Genomic DNA, 19,495 nt, shown 5'->3' on the forward strand with positions numbered 1-19,495 from the left:
TTGCAATGACACCAGAAACTAAGCCAATTAATGAAGTCAATTATTTTTTGTTGGTACTGTGGTATCATTCTTGGGAAGGTAGGATGCTGCTTAGGGCTAGGGTCATACCTGCCTGAGACACATACTCAAGTGTTGAATCATGTCTCTCTTCATATAATCCAAGGAGGTACATCTAAAGTCATTCACACCAACATGGACAATGACAGAGTCACATTTGTACTTGTTGTGGAGAGACTTAAGTGCGTGCATGATGTGCCAGATTCTGGTACCAGACAGACAAGTGACCGTGACCTTCTTGTCGAGCCTGGTGAAGGGGACGTTGGTGTATCTCACAACTGAGTCACCAATGACTAGTATGTTTGGCTTATTATGTCTTGTGGGCTGTGATGGTTTGTTTTGCCTTATGTGCTGCGTTTGTGAGACAGTGGTGTGTTGTCTGCTGTTTGTGGAATGTTTGGGACTGTGTTTTGGGGACTCTGTTGTTAAAGTTTTTATTAAGGACCTTTGCATAGCTGTGTGTGTTGTGCTTGGCTGTGTGATGTGAATGGTGTGGTGTTTGTGCTGGCAATCTCCTCTGTCAGGAGTGTTGACTGCGGCACAAGAGAGCATGGACTCCAGGTTACTGATGTACATGCATTTTCTCACAGGTGGAAGAATTATGTGCTAAGAGAAGAGGGTTGTCAGTAAACATGAGGCAGTTGCTACACTGTCTCAAGTATGCCCATGTCGACCAGGCTGACAGGAGAAACTGATGGGGAATGGTCCAGACAAGTGTTCTGAATGTTTGGGCAGACTTATGGAGAGAGGGTTTTGATAAGGGTTTGTCCACAAAAATGTAGACCACAAGAACCTTCTTAAATGTAAAGTAACTGGCCTGAAGCACAAGTGCTAAAACCAAAGCTAAAATGCTTAGAACAGATAAACTGAATCAGGCTGCTCATCATCTTCTTTTGGCTGTTCCTGTTAGGGGTCGCCACAGCAGATCACCGGTTTCCATTTCTTTCTGTCCTCTGCATCTTGCTCTGTCACACCAACCACCTGCATGTCCTCTCTCACCACATCCATAAACCTTATCTTAGGCCTTTCTCTTTTCTTGTTACCTGGCAGCTTCATCCTTAGCATCTTTTTCCCAATATACTCAGCATCCCTCCTCAGCACATGTCCAAACCAATGTAATAGTGCCTTCTTTGGCTTTGTCTCAAAACCTTCCAACCTGGGCTGACCCTCTAATATACTTATTCCTAATCCTGTCCACCCTCGTCACACCCAGTTCAAATCTTAACATCTTTAATTCTGCCACATCCAACTCAAACTCCTGCCTTTTTGTCAATGCCACTGTCTCCAACCCATATAACATAGCTGGTCTCACTACCCTTTTGTAGACCTTCCCTTTCACTCTTACAGGTTACTCTGTCACAAATCACTCCTGACACTCTTCTCCACCCACTCCATCCTGCCTATACTCTCTTCTTCACCTCTTCCACACTCACCGTTACTCTGAACTATTGACCCCAAGTATTTAAACTCATCCACCTTCGCCACCTCTACTCCTTGCATCTTCACCATCCACCTTCGCCACCTCTACTCCTTGCACCCTCACCATTCCTCTATCCTCCCTCTCATTCACACACATATATTCTGTCTTAGTCCTGCTGACCTTCATTCCTCTTCTCTCTAGAGCATCTCTCCAGGGTCGTCTCCACTTGTTCCCTACTCTCACTACAGATCAAAATGTCATCTGCAAACATCATAGTCCACGGGGACACCTGTCTGATCTTGTCTGTCAACCCGTCCATCACCATTGCAAATAAGAAAGGGTTCAGAGCTGATCCTTGATGTAACCCCACCTCCACCTTAAACGCATCCATCACTCCCACACGCAGACCTCACCACTGTCACACTACCCTCATACATATCCTGTACCACTCTTACATACTTCTCTGACACTCCTGACTTCCTCGTACAATACAACTCCTCCTCTCTAGGCACCCTGTCATATGCTTTCTCTAAGTCTACAAAAACACAATGCAACTCCTTCTGACATTCTCTGTACTTCTCCATCAACACTCTCAGAGCAAACATCACATCTGTAGTGCTCTTTCCCAGCTTGAAACCATACTGCTGATCACTAATCATCACATCCCTTCTTAACCTTGCTTCCACTACTCTTTCCCATAACTTCATGCTGTGACTGATCAATTTAACCCCTCTGTAGTTACTACAGCTCTGCACATCACCCTTATTCTTAAAAATCGGTACCAAAACACTTTCTCCATTCCTCAGGCATCCTCTCACTTTCCAAGATTTCATTAAACAATGTGGTTAAAAACTCCACTGCCATTTCACATAAACACCTCCATGCTTCCCACATGTATGTCATCTGGGCCAACAGCCTTTCCAAGCAGTTATAACTGCAGCAGAATAAAAGCACTTGAACACTTAACACACAGCTAAAATAAGGTAATAAAGTATGAAGAACACAATTACAGTAAAAGCAGCTGAATGAAGTGTAGAGGGAGGAAATAAGAAGTTATGTACTCACCATAATGTTCCATCTGAGTAGGTAAACTTCATTTGTCAGCAACCTATGGGTATCGGATCCATATCTGATCCGAGCCAGCAGCTTCAAACAGCTAAGATCCGAGCTCCAAGCTCCTCCCCTTTACCCATAATCCCCTGCTATCCCTTCCTGACCTCAGATCGAGTTTGCTCATAAGCAGAAACATATAGAACCAAAGAACCACCTCCAAACTCCAACCTAAAGATAATCCGCCAAGACAAGCAGTATTGCTTTGAGTATCCATATGGATCAGGGGGAAGGAGGGGGGGGGGGGTCGGTTGCTGACAAATTAAGTTTACCTAATCAGATGGAACGTTATGGTGAGTACATAACTTCTTAATCTGAAGTAGTTAACTTAATTTGTGCATCAACCTATGGGAGAGTCCCCAGCTACCTAATTCTTGGGAGGTCCTCATGGAAGGATGTTCCAGAGCACTGCAGAGCCGAAGGATGCTCTCCCTCTAGAGACAATATCCAATTTGTAATGGTTTATGAATGTATTAGGTGAAGCCCAAGTGGCTGCTGAACAAATGTCATCCAATGACACCCTAGATCGAAAAGCAGCAGTGGTAGAGATTGATCGAGTAGAATTGGCATGGACATCTTGAGGTGCAGACTGGCCCGAAGTCTCATAAGCCAGAAGACTACATTGTGAAATCCATCTGGACAAGGTGACTTTTGATACAGGTTTTCCCAAAGTGGGTTTAGCAAAGGATACAAAAAGCTGGTCTGATTTCCTGTGATCAGCTGTCCTGTGCAAATAAAACCTCAGTTGCCTATGTACGTCTAGAGAGTGTAGCTTGTATTCACCTTTATTCTGGTAATTTGGAAAGAATACTGGTAAATTAATAGATTGGTTGATATTGAACTCTGAAGCAATTTTGGGCAGAAAAGAGGGACTGGTCCTGAGTGAAACTCTATCTTTGTGAAATATTAAGTACGGTGGCTTGGCACAGAGGGGCTTGAAGTTCTGAAACCCTTCTGGCCGACGTGATGGCAACAAGAAAAACTGTCTTCCAAGATAAGTATTTCAGATCCACTGAAGATTCAGGCTCAAAAGGAGGAGCGGTCAAGAGACTGAAGAACAAGGGTTAAATCCCAAGGAGGGACTGCATGCTTAACTGGAGGCCTCAAAAGGAAAGTGCCTTTTAGGAAGGTCTTACATAATTTAGACGAAGCCAAAGGGCCGAGATCACTCCCGACATAATAGTGAGAGACTGCAGCCAGATGGACCTTTACCCTAGAAGAACTAGCACCTTGGTTAAATAAGCCTGATAGAAAATCTAACACCGCTGGCAGCAGAGCTGTAAAGGGATCTAAGTTTTGACGCTCCGCCCAAATAGAAAAACGCTTCCATTTGCTATTATAAATTCTTCTTGTAGACTGCTTATGCGCAGATACTAGTATAGCCTTGACAGGGGACGAGATACCGGGAGTCCTAGCTATCAGTGGAACTGGATCAACCAGGCTGTCAGCTTGAGATTGTCCAGGTTCGAATTGACAGGCCTGATGGGTGAGGCATCAAATTCGGGATGGGAAATAGAATCCATGGGGGATTCACTAGATGAGATCACAGAAAAGGGAACCAAGGTTGACGAGGCCAGAATGGGGCAATGAGGATTACTCTGCTCCTCAACTGTCAGGGTTTCTGTAAGAACTTTAGCATCAGGGGAAGAGGAGGGTAAGCATAAAGTAGACCAGGTGGCCAAACATGCACTAGAGCGTCTCTGGGGGATTCCCCAGGTGGGGGAATTAGAGCGAAGTAGTCGCTACACTTTGCGTTCGAAGGCGAGGCAAAAAGATCACAGCGAGGTTGACCCCACTTGGAGAAGATTAACTTCGCTATTCTGGGGTTTAGAGACCACTCGTATGGTGAGAGAATGGTTCGACTCAGCCTGTCTGCCAAGATGTTGGACTGGCCTGGAATTAGCATTGCTATGAGAAAGCGGTTGTTGGATATCGCCCATTCCCACACTCTCATGGCCTCCCGACAAAGTGGATAGGACCTGGCTCCCTCTTGTTTGTTGATATACCAGACAACTGATATATTGTCTGTTTGAATCGCAATTGTCCCCAAGGGAAGAAGGCTGTGAAGTGCTAGCAACGCCAAAAGCACCGCTCTCATCTCTAGGACATCGATATGCAAAAGGGTCTCCGAATGGGTCCACGTGCCTTGGATGGTCCTGCCCATGCAGTGCCCCCCCACCCGAGGCGAGAGGCGTCCGTGGTCACCATGGCTAGGGGATGGGACAGAGAAGGGGCATCCTTTCTGGAGGTCCGTGGACTGGAGCCACCATAAGGGGGCTTTCCTGCAGACCCTGCTGAGGGAAACGGAGAAGCTCATGGGATGCCGCAGGAGGGACCATGGGACTTGCAAGGTCCACTGAAGAACTCTCATTCAAGTGCGCCAAGGGGAGAAGGTTGATCGTTGCCGCCATAGAGCCCAACGCCCTCAGGACCAATTCCGCAGAGGGAGTTGGGGATTGAAGAAGGGCCAATATGTGGAGTCTTAGAGTTCGAAGCCGGTCTGGAGTCAAGAAGGCTAGAAGCTGGTTTGCGTTTAATCTGGCTCCAATAAAATCTAGGATTTGGGTTGGAAGAAGGGAAGATTTTTTGATGTTGATAGTGATCCCCAGCTGGGGAGCTAAATGGAGAAAGTAGCCTCTGGCTGCGCATAGCAGATGCCTGGTGCGGGCGGTCAGGAGCCAGTTGTCCAGGTACGGAAAGACCTGAATTCCCTGGAGTCTCAGGAGGGCCGCTACAACTGTCAAGACTTTGGTGAACACCCTGGGGGCTGTGTTGAGATCAAAGGGGAGGACTCTGAACTGGTAATCGCTGGCTCCCAGCCGGAAGTGGAGAAACCTCCTGGAGCGTCTGTCCATAAAAATGTGGTAGGACACATCCTTGCCGTCTATGGAGCACATCCAGTCGTTCTCCTGTAAAAGTGGGAGAATGGATTGGAGAGTGACCATCCGGAACTTTTCTTTGGCTACTGGAAGAACAGGTCGAGGATTGGTCTTAAGTCCCCCATCTTTTTTGGCACCAAGAAGAACCTGGAGTAAAAGCCTGATCCGGACTGCTCTGGGGGGACGTGCTGGATTGCTCTTTTTTGTAGCAGCTGGAGGATTTCCTCAGCTGCCGCCTCCCTTTGATTGGGTGGGACATCGGAGAGGTTCCGGTGAGTGTAGGGGGGATAGAGAAAAGGTATCTTGTAGCCTCTGGATATGATCTGAAGCAACCAGCGATCTGTTTTAATGGACTCAAAAGCTGCTAGGTGCCTCGAGAAACGCCCTCGACTGCCTCCAGAGTGGAGCAGTCGGGTAACCCCTCAGGGTTGCTGCATGGGCCGATCAGAGAAAGGTTCTCTGGACCCGAAGTTCTTCGGACCCCCTCTGCCTCTAGGGTGGCGCCCACTCTGTCCTCCTCTGCCTCTGAAGGATGAGGGATTTGGAGCGAAATGGGATTGTTGAGACTTCCGGAACCACATCTTCTTCTGTCCCTTTTGGTTCCTCGAGAAGGACCTCTGGGGAGCAGAGAAGCGGACTCAGACGGCAGAAAACGTCTTCCCATCTCTTTCTCGCTCTGGACCAATGTGTCACGTACGGTCTTGCCAAAAAGGGCAGAACCATCAATCGGGGCATTTGCGAATGACGCCTTGAAGGGTTCCGCAAAATCAGTGACGGAGCCATGCCTGTCGCTGTAGGACGACACACGCTCCGCTGGCTCTAGCGGCTCCCGTGGCATGGGATAGTAACCGCATAGAGGTATTAGAGATAGATTTGAGAGTGGCCATTCAGGTTGAGAACACTTTCTTATCCTCCACCGACCTGGACTATGGGGGCGACCCAGCGTATTCCGTAATGAGATCCTGCTGGAGTGGCATCATGTGTGCCATATAATTCAGCGACCTCACAGAGAAGGTGGCTGAAGCGAACACCCGCTTCCCCACACGGTCCATCGTCCGAGACTCTTTGTCTGGAGGATGGACTGAGGAACTCTCCTGGGCCAGTTCCCTTTTGGTGGCGGCCACCACCAACATGGCATCTACCGGGGCTCCCTTGCGCCAACATGACTTATCCGAAGGGGGGCTGAGGATTTTGTCAGGCCTCTTTGGGATGGGCTCCACAGTGTCCGGTTCCTTCCAAGCCCTGGTAGTAATCAGGTCTACCAGCGGGTCGGCGGGAGGGGACACCCAAGAGGTAGATGGGCCTGCGTCAAACGCCTCCAGAAACACATTCTCATCAGAGGAAGGTTTTGGGGCTAACCACCTCCATCTGATCCAAAGCATTTCCATGATGTCTCCGAAGAAGACGTCTTCAGGGGGGGGTGACCTTGGGGAACCTTCCCCTTCCTCCAAGTCTGTGTCCTCTGTCAAGGACTCAGGTGAGTCCAAGTGCCTCCTTTTGCACTTGTGTTTGTGAGGGACCTCCTCGGGGGAGCTGTCCGAGGAGGCCTCATCAACTACATCCTGTTCCAGCAAGGGAACAATCTGGGATGTTTGCGCAGGCTGTCCCCTGGGACCGGTTGATGGAAGGTATACCCGTCAGAGGGAGTGCAGGGTGAAGCCGTAGCTGGGGGCCTGGAGTCCCTTGACAATACCCTCTCCACAACATCGAATGCCGAAGGAGAGCTGATCCCTATCGGATCTGAGAGCAGACCCTCTCTTGGATCAGACGTGCGGATCGGGGCCAGCGCCGAGGTGGTCGGATCCGTAGGGCCAGCATACTCTGACCACGACGGAGCCGAAGTCATGCTGACACCTCCGGATCCGAAGCTCAGCTCTCGGCTCTGAGAGCTCGGATCTGAAGAAAAGGGACCAGATAGACTCAAGGGCACCATCGGAAAGTACCGGAGACTATCGGAGCCGATGCTCCGCCGGCTCCGCTACCCGGCTCTGAGCCCTGATAGTGGGTTGGAGAAGGAGCGATTGGGGCGAAAAAGGGGGTCGAGCTCCCCCCCCCGGTGGGGGGGAGGCAGGAGCACTCCCATCTGCATCTGGGCCTGGAGGAAGCTATGCATCATCCGGTCCAAATCTGCGGAGATGCTACAGGTAGACCTCGACGACGCCACCGATGCGGGCCGGGAATGCCGCCTCGATGACCTCAAAGGCGACCGGGTCTCATCCTCCTCCGGCAAGAAACGAGGAGAATGGAGCCGGGAAGGAGAAGATCTGGAGGCCATTGGAGGAGAAGCTCGCTTAGATGGCAGAGCCGAGGAAGAGGTCTCTGTTCGCCTCTTGTGATGCTTCCGCTTCTCCTTCCTAGCTTCCCTCTCCTCTTGGCCAAGGGTGGGAGGGTGAGTCCCGGCCAGAGGGAGAGAAAGTGGCGCTGTCGAAGCCTCGGCAGAAGCCACAGAGGGGCCAGAGGACGAAGCCGAGTCCGGGGGCAACAGTCCCGCCAGCAGCAGCTTCGACCTCCTGTTCCTGATGGCCCTGGGGTTGAACGCTGCACAAATAGAGCAGCCCGAATTGAGATGTTCAACCCCAAAGCAAATAACGCACAGAGTGTGGCCATCCGCTGGGGACAGCTTACGGCCACACTCAATACATTTGGAAAAGAAAGATTTGGGCGCCTCAGACATTTTCTTAACCCACGCACTAGGCCCCAAAACACGGACACACCTTGACACACACACGGGGAGGGAATACACTAACTGTGACTAACAAAAACAGTTGTAAGCTAAGCTAACTATGTAGACACACACAAGATTTTTAACAAAATATGAAAGAAAGATTTTCCTCACAAAACTCCTACGCTACACGCCTGGAAGCTCGTTTCAAAGCTGCTGTAGAGAACCGCGGCAAATGAGATCTAAGGTCAGGAAGGGATAGCAGGGTGTTATGGGTAAAGGGGAGGAGCTTGGAGCTCAGATCTTAGCTGTTTGAAGCTGCCGGCTCGGATCCGATATGGATCCGATACCCATAGGTTGATGCACAAATGAAGTTAACTACTTCAGATCAGAAGATAGTTCAAGATTAGAGAACTAAGGGGGCTGGCCTTCCCAAATGCTCTCGCTTTACTCAGTACACTGGGCTGATTAATGAAATAGACAGGGAGGAGTGTCAAAAGTCAAAGAAGCAAGGGGGTAGTCCTACCTGATGATACACTATATGTTGAGTGATCAAATGAGACTGGACTGGGAGGAGTGACCAAAATCAGATTTACAGCAGAGGCGGGCAATTTCAAAGCCACCAAGCTAAAGACTACAACACTTGGGAAGGAGGGCAGGAAAAACAAACAGTGCAGACAACAAATGACAGAAGCAATAAAGCAAACATATAAATAATAAAGCAAATATATAAATACAGTACAGTGCAAACAGAGTTGCAAAAAGGTGTACTTATCAGTTTGATAAATCAGATGGTAGTAGGATCCAACACAGCCAGGAGAATTTAGCTCTGCTATACCAGCTCTGCACAAATTCACAGAAAAAGTCTGTACTAGAAGTGCAACACAGAAAATACATCTCAGGCAATGGATAACACCTAAGATGGACTGGCTCAACAACCCGCACCTGAAACTATAGCTGAGCTGAAGAAACAAACAATGCAGACAACAAAGGCAAGAAACAATAAAGCAAATATATAAATAAAGCAAATATTGCAGAATTAGGATTTGCCTTATACATGTCGCATTCCTCATAAAATGCTTTATTTTCTTTAAACCACTGAAAATTGCTGTCTGCTAACAATGTCAGACATTAGTGTTTTATACTTATCAATTCTATTTCTGAAAGTGCATGTTGATGCAATACTGTTGTCCGCTTAGCATTTTAAATGGATCTGATTTTTGCCCTGTCCTCCTCGATCATACTTACTATCGACAAAATGTAAGTTGATAAAAAAAACCTGTTGCTCCATTTAACTACATAATGGCCTTGATTGTGTCCTTTCATACTTTTGCCCCATCCCAAGTAAGTTGTTTGATTTTCTGGTAAACCTCCAAGGCTTACAGTCAATGCAGTTAACTTTTTAAGTGACAGAAAAAAATAAAAATAAAACAAGCTTCACACATATTGAAGATGGGTCTTTGTACTGACACAAGAGAACCCAGCATAACATTCATAACCACAACTTATCCATGGTCCACTGTTCATTATCACCATCTGTGGTATCGGGGTGGGGGGCTGTCAAACAGATGAAGTGGTGTGTAATTGGCATGTGTGACATCCCCACTCTGGGCCAGTAATCAAGGAGCCTGAATCCTCACCTGACAATGAAGAGGATGTTCACTTGGAACAAAAATGGATATACTCAATCTTTCCAGATGCAGACCCCCCTGCATCAAGCACAATTTCCCTTAAGAGCATACAGGGAATACACTCAGCCCAGGGTCTGGATTTCTTTCTCTCCCCCCAGGTCCCCAATAAGGCTTCCCACTGGTACAGCTGCAGAGTTAAGTCCTCAACCGAGTGTCCAAGCCAAGCTCTCCACCACTCTCTGTGAAACCAGTGCTTTGTGACCCTGCCCCAAGCATCTGACACACATACTCTCTCTCTCTGACACACACACACACCCCGACCCCTGTGAAAGTCTGGCACAGATGTACTAGCTATGACCCCTTCTGCCCAGACTAATGTAGTTTCACTGCCACTAGTCAGTTACTAGAACGCTTTTAAAAGGGTATCCAATTATACTGAGTTAAATTAATATTAATACAAATGGTAATGTTGACCAAAACAGCCAGGCTTTTAGAAATGGCCACAGTTATCACCAAATAAATACATGCAAAAACTCTCAAAGCTTAAATACTTTCTAAAAAAGATCAGCCACAATGAAAGGTTTAAATATTTAATAATAAAAAATACAAGAACGTGAAAATACTACTTATCTACTTACAGTAAACACCAGAGTTTCACCACAGGAAATATTAAAATAACACACATGACTAGGTTCACAGAGATAAAGAAAACAGTACTTGACTATTCTTACTATATTTTCCTGACTAATCTAGAGTTACAATTCCCTGGTTCACTTACTAGAGCAAGGCAAGATGAGGTAGGTGAGGGATCCTTCTAGGTCAGGTTCCAAGAAACAGATGACTGTCTGACCAAGAAACTTCTGAATTTTTTCTGGGTTAGCTTACAGGATGACATCACATCTGGTCATCTGATTTCTGGTTCCAACATTGTATCCCCTTTGGCTAAAAGCTGCCAGGATTTAGCACCTCTGTGGCAATAATACACACACACACACAGCTTTGCAAAGATCTGCTGCAGCTCTTGGAAGTCAAAAAATAATTTTAACACTTCTACTCCTACAGAACTACTAAGCCAGGCTTCTCACAGACATTTTGTTTCTGGCTGCAATCAGGACTTGTAAGATACATTTTTCATGACCCAATTTAACTTCAGCTATTTTCCAAAATTAATTGGGACTGAGCTTAAACTCTTCTTTTCCAGCATCCTCTGTTAAAACATATACCTTTAAACAGTTACAATAATACGTATATATTTCTCTTCTGTCCAACCGGGCACACTACTGAAACGTTTCTAACACAAGCAACTTTACAAATATATTTTTCAACACAAGCATCTGTACAAATCAGTTTGATATATACATGACATACAATTCTTTACAAAATTCCAGCTAGCTATGCTAGCATATATTACACATCCACAGCCCTACTTCTCCTGGCATGGCTGGCAATACCTCATATCATCTGTACTAAGAGTTTCTTGAATTCTGACCAGAAAAGTTTTGTATTTCCTCGAAGTTGCTGTTGTTGGGGCCTGCAAAAGGTAGATGTGTTTTTATAGCAAGTCTAGTATAAGTTTTGAGGGTTTTGTAAAAGTTCAGACTGGAGGGGTTGTGGGTTGAATTCAACATGCAATGCTCTGTCTTGCTGCCAAATTTGCTGCTTCAATTCTGCATTAACAAAGGGAGAGTTTGTTCCCCTTATCCTGTGTTATTAGTAAGGTAGAATGCTTACATGGGGAGAATGGCTGAACAGAAGAACTGAAGGGAAACACTGGGTGCTGGAAATTAGGTAAAAAGGTGCCCAGTCAACATATTTACAGAAAATGAGCTGATGACAGTTAACGAAAAGGTGTGTCTAAAATTTCTGCAAGCCCAAGAGATGAAAGGGTAGTGGTTAGGTAAGGTATTTGGAAATGCTGAGGAAGAGATACATCTGTGATGATAGTTTAACAGAAGTTCCAAAAGTCAACTGTGGAAGTCATATTAGGATGACTCAGAGAAACAAAGTTATGATACACTGAAAAGACTAATTGGCTGTTCCAAATTAAGTTGCAGGGGTCTTAAATTAAAGGTTGAAGTTGACAGGCATAACTAAATGCCAAACAACTGCACTGCACTTTGGTACTAACCCTTATGCACCATACCATGCAATGCCTCTAATAGTTATGCTGCATTTTCTTGTTATACATGGCCATGTTTTAAATAAATACCTTCTTAAAATACTTTTTTTTTTTTTTTTTTTTTTTTTTTTACAAATTTTGCTCTATGATGTAAAGTTATTATACAAGTTTACTGTAAAATGGGCTCCTTTTACTGATGTGGCCATCTAAGACAAAACACTGCATACAAATGTGTTTTAATGGGGCTCTGATTAGTATAAATATACTTCTTTAAGCAAGGTGCAGGAAGAAGGAAAAAGAGGAGGGCACTGATAGAAAAAAAAATACTTGGAGATAAACAAGATGTGAATAGTAAAGCCTGTAAAGTTCAAGAACTTAAAAACAGAAAGAAAATAGTTCACAAACACCACCTAATTTTAGAAGAATTTGAACTTTTTGTCAGGAGTCTACAGAACCAGTCAGAAGATCTATAGCTAGAAGTGAGTACCTAGTCCAGTAATATCTTAAAGTTAGACATGACGCAGTCTTACAAAATCAGAAACAGCAGAAATGACTCTAGTGAGGAAGTAAGGTTGCTACTGAGCTATGGAACAGTTTACAATCTGTTAAAAGTCCAATCAAAGTTGTCCATAATTAGTGAGGTATAACATCACTACAGAAAAAGAAATGTGTTTTTATTCCTCCAAGATGAAGCAGTGCAGGAGCTGATTAAATCAGAGGAAGTACGGGGAGTGTGGCTTCCGCACGGGAGATGTCTAGGGCTTATTCCCCACAGAAAACGCAGTTTAGTGAATATAGACAAAAGTAATTTCTAAGCAGATGTGACTCAGGACTACTGGCTCAGTGAACTGTGACTCATGAAAATCTAGATATAAACTACAAAACTATACTTAGGAATTCAATTCTTTAAAGCTTCATACTAAAACCTGGTTCTATCCAAAATATATTTCTATGAGCACTCCATCCAAAAGTAAAAGGGGAAAGGGATTTGCAACATGGTGCAATACATAATTCAGATATTACTCTGAACATCTAAACAGATTTGCAGGCCTCACTAGACAAATAAATGTAGAGCTCCTTAAAACAATCCAGACATGGGTCAATAAAATATTAACAAGCTTGGAAGAGCCTCACCCCCCCCTCCTAAACACACAAAAACTATACAAACTTCAGAAGGAGGGACTTTTAGACAGTGAAGATAGGCAGCATGGCAAAGGCTTCAGAATATATATATATATATATATATATATATATATATATATATATATATATATTACACATGGGTCAGTACTGACAATGGAACTGCCTTAGAATCATAAGATACGGCTGCTGTGCATACAAACAACACTAAAGTAGCTCTCAGAGTAGGAATTTATATCATGTAATCTGCCAGACAAGCTCATGAATGAGAGCAGGCTGAAAGCCTTCTGCTACAATGGGCGGGAGTGATGACCCATTGGACAGGAGATGCCAGCGTAATGGGCAGGGAGACTGAGATGGTCAGGGTTACTACCTGACAATGGGGAAGTGTGTTCATGCACTCACTCATGAATATGACCATGAACTGAGCATACAAGTAAGACTACAAGACTTGCTGATAACATTTTATATAGGTGGTATTCTTCATGTTGAAGCCAAGCTTCACTGCATTTGAAATTAAAAGGAAATATTAAGCTACAAAATAGAATAAGAAGTGAAGCAGTTTGGCTTCAAAGTTGTATGTAATACTGCCTCGGTCTCAACGCCAGTTATGAGTAAGGCTGCCATGAGGTGTAGAGGATTACAGTAATGAACATTGTTTAAGAGTACAGTATGAAGACAGCAGACAAATTAATAAAGGATCTCTAAAGGAGCTAATTAGAGAACATAACAGATTCCATGACAACTGTAGCCCCATTACCTACTATTGTTACTGCTCTTTCAAACTATTTCCTTAATGTTTGACATCAAATAATTTTCCATCTCAAATCTATTACTAAATTGGCAGTTACCTGTTTTGGAATATCCAACCCCTCCAGCCAACTTTTTGGTAACTCCTTCCAAACATCCTTATACTTCTGCTCTGTAAATGAACAAACAAACTAAATGAGCCATCATAGAAACAGGAAGAAAAGGGTCGGTAGGAAATGATGGTAACACGAAAAATGCTTTTGCCTTCCCAATTATGTCTGCATTAAATGTTTACCTTAAAGTCAGAAATATCAAAGACAACTTTACTTCTAGAAAGAAGACTGTGTTGAAGTCACTCACTTGTAATGCTCGAGTATATGGGTCGAAAGTAGGTACCTCCGAAACTACCTGTCCGTAGTACATCTTCTGGAGTCAGGTTTGGTTGAAACCTTGGAAAGTCTGAAAGAATCAATATCAACATATCAGAGTTGTGATTTTTGTTCTTTAAAAAAAAATTCTTCTACTATTCCATTCTTTACATAACTTATAAAATGTTCTGCCATATTGAAAATTCCTTCTCTCAAATGCTCTTGGTTTATGGCTGAAAACTAATACAGAAGTGCCATTAAAAAAAAAAAAAAAAAAAACTTGTAAAACTAGGCTTGACATAAATACAGAATACACCCTACATAAATAAAATATTTTCTTTGTATAGGCTTAAAAAGCAGCCATATTAAAGGCATATATCTTCATTTAATATTTTAAATGCAGCTTCAGTAAGTGTAGTTTCAATAAAAACAAATGTTTCAGTGAAGCACATAAGCTCAGTGAAATGACCTTCAGACATTTCCAGTATCTCAAGTTAATGTTAACAGTAAAATTTCAGGAATAAATTATCAAAATTTAATAAATTCTAGTTGGTTTTCAGAAGCCAGTGCAAATATGACACTCAAGGGGAATAATCAGTTCAAGTTTTTTTTAAATTTAATACAGAAATTGCAGTTTACTAGAGCAGACAGGCACAGACTTGTGTAACTGAGTTATCAGATTACAGGCCAGCACAGTGAGCTGAATTAAAAATATCTTCTATATAAAAAAAAATATTTAAATATTATTAATACAAGTTTTTATGAAGTAATAGTTCTTACCATTTATCTGAAGATTTGGGCTACAAAAAAACTGTAGACAGTGATGATAAACCTTTGCAACATTCAGAAGTTGTGAAATTTAAATGATGTCAGCTAAAAAAAAAAAAGATGCATGCAAGGCACTGGGTGTTGAACTGCACAGTCTGAGGGTCACAAGTAAAAAAAAAAAAAAAAAAAAAAAAAAAAAAAACAGCAGTTAAGATTTTTATAAAGGTGCAGCAATGCAAAAAAAGCTGAAAAATGTGTACAGTGTCATATTACTTCAGTTTCATTAGAGCTAATAAAGTACAGTTTTGTACCTACCATAAATGTAGATGTCCGATAGACATGCAACTGCAGTCATAACATGTGGGGTTGTCCTGCCTCAGGCAGCCCTCGGTCGGCCGGATTCCAAAGTCTGGGTCCAACGTCGGCTGATGTCACATTTCTCTCAGACGTCAGAGTGGCTGGAGTACATAAGCATCAGCCGATGCCATTTTCTTCAGTGTTTCTTGCCCCAGATGCCAGGTGTCCTCCAAGGAAGGCTGTAATCAAATTGGAAGACAAAAACAGGATTCCAGAGAAATAAATGAGCAATAAAACAAATACACCATAACAGATATCCCCAGCTAAGAGAAATAGGGATAGGAGAGGGTCCTAGGCATAGAGGGGTATGGAGGGTGGGAAAATCCGACTGCAGTTGCATGTCTATCGGACATCTACATTTATGGTAGGTACAAAACTGTACTATGTCCTTCAAGAATGCAACTGCAGTCATAACATGTGGGTAGAATACCATAGCTTAGCTGGGGGAGAAGGTATGCTCTAGGAAAAAGATGGTGTGGCAATCAAACCCTGCAGGACTGCCGAAGCAAAGCCTGCTCTGGATCTGGAGTATAGAGGGAGATTGTAGTGTTTGGAGAATGTATGCACGGAGCTCCATGTAGCAGCTTCTAGAATGTCCTTAGTAGGCACCCCTCTTAAGAATGCTGTAGAGGTGGCTGCAGCTCTTGTGGAATGTGGTCTGACATTGGCTGGAACAGTCTTTCCATGAAAGGAATAACAAAATCTGATGCAATGTCCAATCCATTTTGAAACTGTCTGTTTTGAAATTGCTTTTCCTTGGACTGCAGGGGCGTAAGCTACAAAAAGTTGTTCAGACTTCCTACTGGCCTTGGTTCTGTCCAGGTAGTATCAAAGTTGTCTGTGAATGTCCAAGGTATGCAACAGTCTTTCCCCCTTATTCTCAGGATTGGGGAAGAAAGCAGGCAAATGAATAGCTTGATTCAAAGAGACCCTAGATACCACCTTTGGCATAAAAGTAGGGTTGGTCCTTAATGAAACCCTGTCTCTGTGAAAAATTATGAATGGTGGTATTGCCATTAGGGCCTGTAGTTCCGAAACCCTTCTTGCTGAGGTAATTGCCAACAGGAAAGCTGTCTTCCATGAGAGAAATTGCAAGTCCACTGAAGCTGCTGGCTCAAAAGGAGGTAGAGTCAGTTTTTCTAGGACAAAATTGAGGTCCCAGGCTGGCACTGGGGCCTTTCTTGGTGGCTTGATGTTCTTGATTCCCCTGAGGAATTGCCTTAGCAAAGGGTGTGAAAAGAAAGGAGGATCAGTGTTGTATCTAGCTGAAATAGCTGATGCATGTATCTTTATGGAAGAATATGAGAGGCCGTTCTTTAGCATATCCGCCAAGTATTCTAAGATGAGTGGGATGTTCAACAAAGATGCATCATGCCCCTTGCTGGTATTCCAATTGCTGAACCTCTTCCATTTTGCTAAGTAAACCTTTCTGGTGGATGGTCTTCGAGCCTCTGTCAGTATCCACTGAACTTCTTTGGAGAGAGAGAGATAGGTTGAGGTCATTTATGGGTTCTCCCAGGCTGTTAGCTGCAGTGTCTGAAGGTTTGGATGCACTGTTTTGAGATTGTGTTGAGTCAAAAGTGGAGGCCATTGGGGAAGAGCCCACCTCCTGGTGTGACATATGCTCCTTAGTAGTGGGTACCAGTGTTGTCTTGGCCAGTCCGGAGCTATTATGATTCCCTTGGGTCTCTCTGCTTTGATCTTTAGTAGTACTGAGGTCATCAGTGGCAGAGGTGGGAATGCATAGATTGTTAGGCAGTTCCAGTTGAATGAGAGAGCATCTATTTTCCAAGCTTTTGGATGGTATGTCCTTGTGCAGAATTTTTGTAGATGATGGTTGAGGTGAGAGGCAAAAAGGTTTATTTCTGGCCTGCCCCATGTCGAAGTGAGTTGTGTGAAGATCTTCGGATGTAACCTCCACTCGTGTGGATCTGTGAAATTCCTGCTTAGGCTGTCCGCCAGCACATTGTCTTTGCCTGGAACAAATTGGGATTGTAACTGGATGTTTAGGCTCAGTGATTTTTCCCAAAGATGCATTGTCAGTCTGCAAAGGGGGTAAGAGTGGGTGCCCCCTTGCTTGTTTATATACCACATCACAGTGGTGTTGTCTGTCCGTATTAGTAAATGGCCCTGTTGAAGTTGGTGTTGAAAGGCCTCGATGGCATGCATTACTGCCAGCATTTCCTTTTGATTTATATGCAGATGTGTTTCCTTTTGAGACCATTGTCCTTGTATACACCTGTCTTCCATGTGCGCCCCCCATCCAAGGTCTGAGGCATCTGTGGTCATGGTCTGTGTTATCTGTGGTTTTCTGAATGACATACCTGTGTTGGCCTGGCTCACCGAGGCCCACCATAGGAATTCCTTTTGCAGGCATGGAATGAGCGGTATGGTTGCCTCCAAGTTGTTGCTGTGCTGAGACCAAATGCTTTTTAGGTACCATTGAAGCTTTCTCATGTGTAGTCTTGCTAATGGAACCAGGAGAATGCAGGATGCCATGTAACCCAGGGCCTGTAGGAATCTCCTTGCAGTCATCTGGGTGAGTTTTGCTAAACCTTTGAAGTAATGAGTTAACTTCTCTTGCTTGTCTTCTGTCAGGTAAGCCATTTGAGAGGCTGTGTCTAATTTGGCTCCTAAGAAGATTATTTGCTGGGATGGCTGCAGTCTTGACTTTTGAAAGTTGACTGTGTATCCCAGAGCTTGTAGTAATCGTATGACATAGTCCAAGTTTTTTGTCAACATCAATTTGTCGTCCACTTATATGAGGCAGTCGTCCAGGTACGGGTAAATTTGTATCCCTTGGAGCCTGCAATGAGCAATTACTGAAGCCAGGCATTTTGTGAATACTCTGGGCGCAGTAGATAAGCCAAATGGCAATGCTGAGAATTGATAATGCTCTGGCCCTGCAGGAAATCTGAGGTGTCTTCTGCAGCTGTGTCTGATAGGGACATGCAGGTATGCCTCCTTGAGGTCCAGAGTAATCAGTCAAGACCTCTTGCCCAGCATGGGAAGGAGTTGCTGTAGAGTCAGCATTTTGAACTTTGGTACCATGAGGAAGGTGTTTAATGCGGACAAATCCACTATTGGTCTCCATTGAGATTCTTTTCTTGGAACAAGGAAGAGTCTTGAGTAAAACCCCTGGCCTTGTTCTTCTTGTGGAACTCTTTCTATTGCTTTCATTCGAGTCAGCAGAGAGATTTGCTTGATAGCCTCTGCCCTCTGGTTTTGTGGTAGGTTTGGCATGCCTTGTTTTCTTGGCAAGGTATGAAAATGGAACCTGTAGCCTCGGTCTATAATGTCCAAAATCCATTTGTCCTTTGTCAGTCTGTGCCAATTTTCTGCAAACAAAGATAATTTCCCGTCCAAGGGAGCTTCTATTTGTTCCCTGGTAGGCGGAAGTAGAGGAAAGTCATTGAGATTGTGGCTGTGGGGCAGGTGAAACCCCTGCGTCACTTCTTTGGTTTCCTGGCTGCCATTGTCGTCCCCTGTAAGGACCTCTGTATTGGTCTCTTCCTCGGCCACGTCTGTTTTTACCCCTTTGAAACTTTTCTGGATTAGGAAAGGACCAGTTTTTTGAAGGCCAATTCCTACTGAATCTGGGGGGTTGAACCTGGAGGAAATCTTTCACCGTCTGAACTGATTTTGCTTTTTCCTCGATGGTTTTTAACACATCCTTAGCATTAGCACCAAAAAGCTTGTTCTTTTCCAAAGGTGCATCCAGAAGTTTTGCCTTAACATGATCTGGTAGAGGTTGATCCTTTAACCATGCATGTCTACGAATGACTACCCCTGTCATAGCTGTCCTACATGAAGCTTCCAGTGCATCATATCCACACTGCAGGAAGTGATTGCTTACTTGCTGAGTGTTATGTACTGCTTCCTGCAAAGCCTTCCTGTCTAAAGGATCAGGAGTGGCCAATGTTTTTTGTAAATCTTCTAACAGGAAATCCTGATATTATAACACATGAAAAAGGCAATTCAAAGCTCTCATAGATAAGGTAGTGGAAGTGCAAATCTTTTTGCCCCATCTCTCTAGTGACCTAGCTTCCCTGCTGGAGGGCAACGGATTTTTAGAGGTGGAAGCTGAAACTCCCTTAGGCCCCTGAGAAATAGTTTCCAAATCAGCAGCATGGGCCCTGAATAAATGGGAATGAGTTTCTGGGACCCTGTAATACCTGTCTGGCTTGGCTGGAGCAGGAGGAAGAGAGTCAGGGGTAACACTAGAGTCAGAATA

General features: G+C 44.3%; 1 protein-coding gene across 2 annotated transcripts in view; it reads right to left on the bottom strand.

Annotated features, from left to right (window-relative positions):
• The window catches only part of LOC122789416, a 1,105,687-nt gene that overhangs the window by 136,849 nt on the left and 949,343 nt on the right, over nucleotides 1–19,495 (bottom strand). For both annotated transcript variants that reach the window (XM_044056854.1, XM_044056855.1), the window contains exons 3-4: nucleotides 14,129–14,227; nucleotides 13,870–13,940 (exon numbers count right to left, since the gene is read on the bottom strand). In XM_044056854.1, the coding sequence (XP_043912789.1) occupies nucleotides 13,870–13,940; nucleotides 14,129–14,227 (170 nt within the window). The remainder of the gene's footprint in view (nucleotides 1–13,869; nucleotides 13,941–14,128; nucleotides 14,228–19,495) is intronic.

Source organism: Protopterus annectens, chromosome 14.part0 (assembly GCF_019279795.1).
Source record: "Protopterus annectens isolate FY-2018-M chromosome 14.part0, PAN1.0, whole genome shotgun sequence".
Lineage (NCBI taxonomy): Eukaryota > Metazoa > Chordata > Ceratodontiformes > Protopteridae > Protopterus > Protopterus annectens.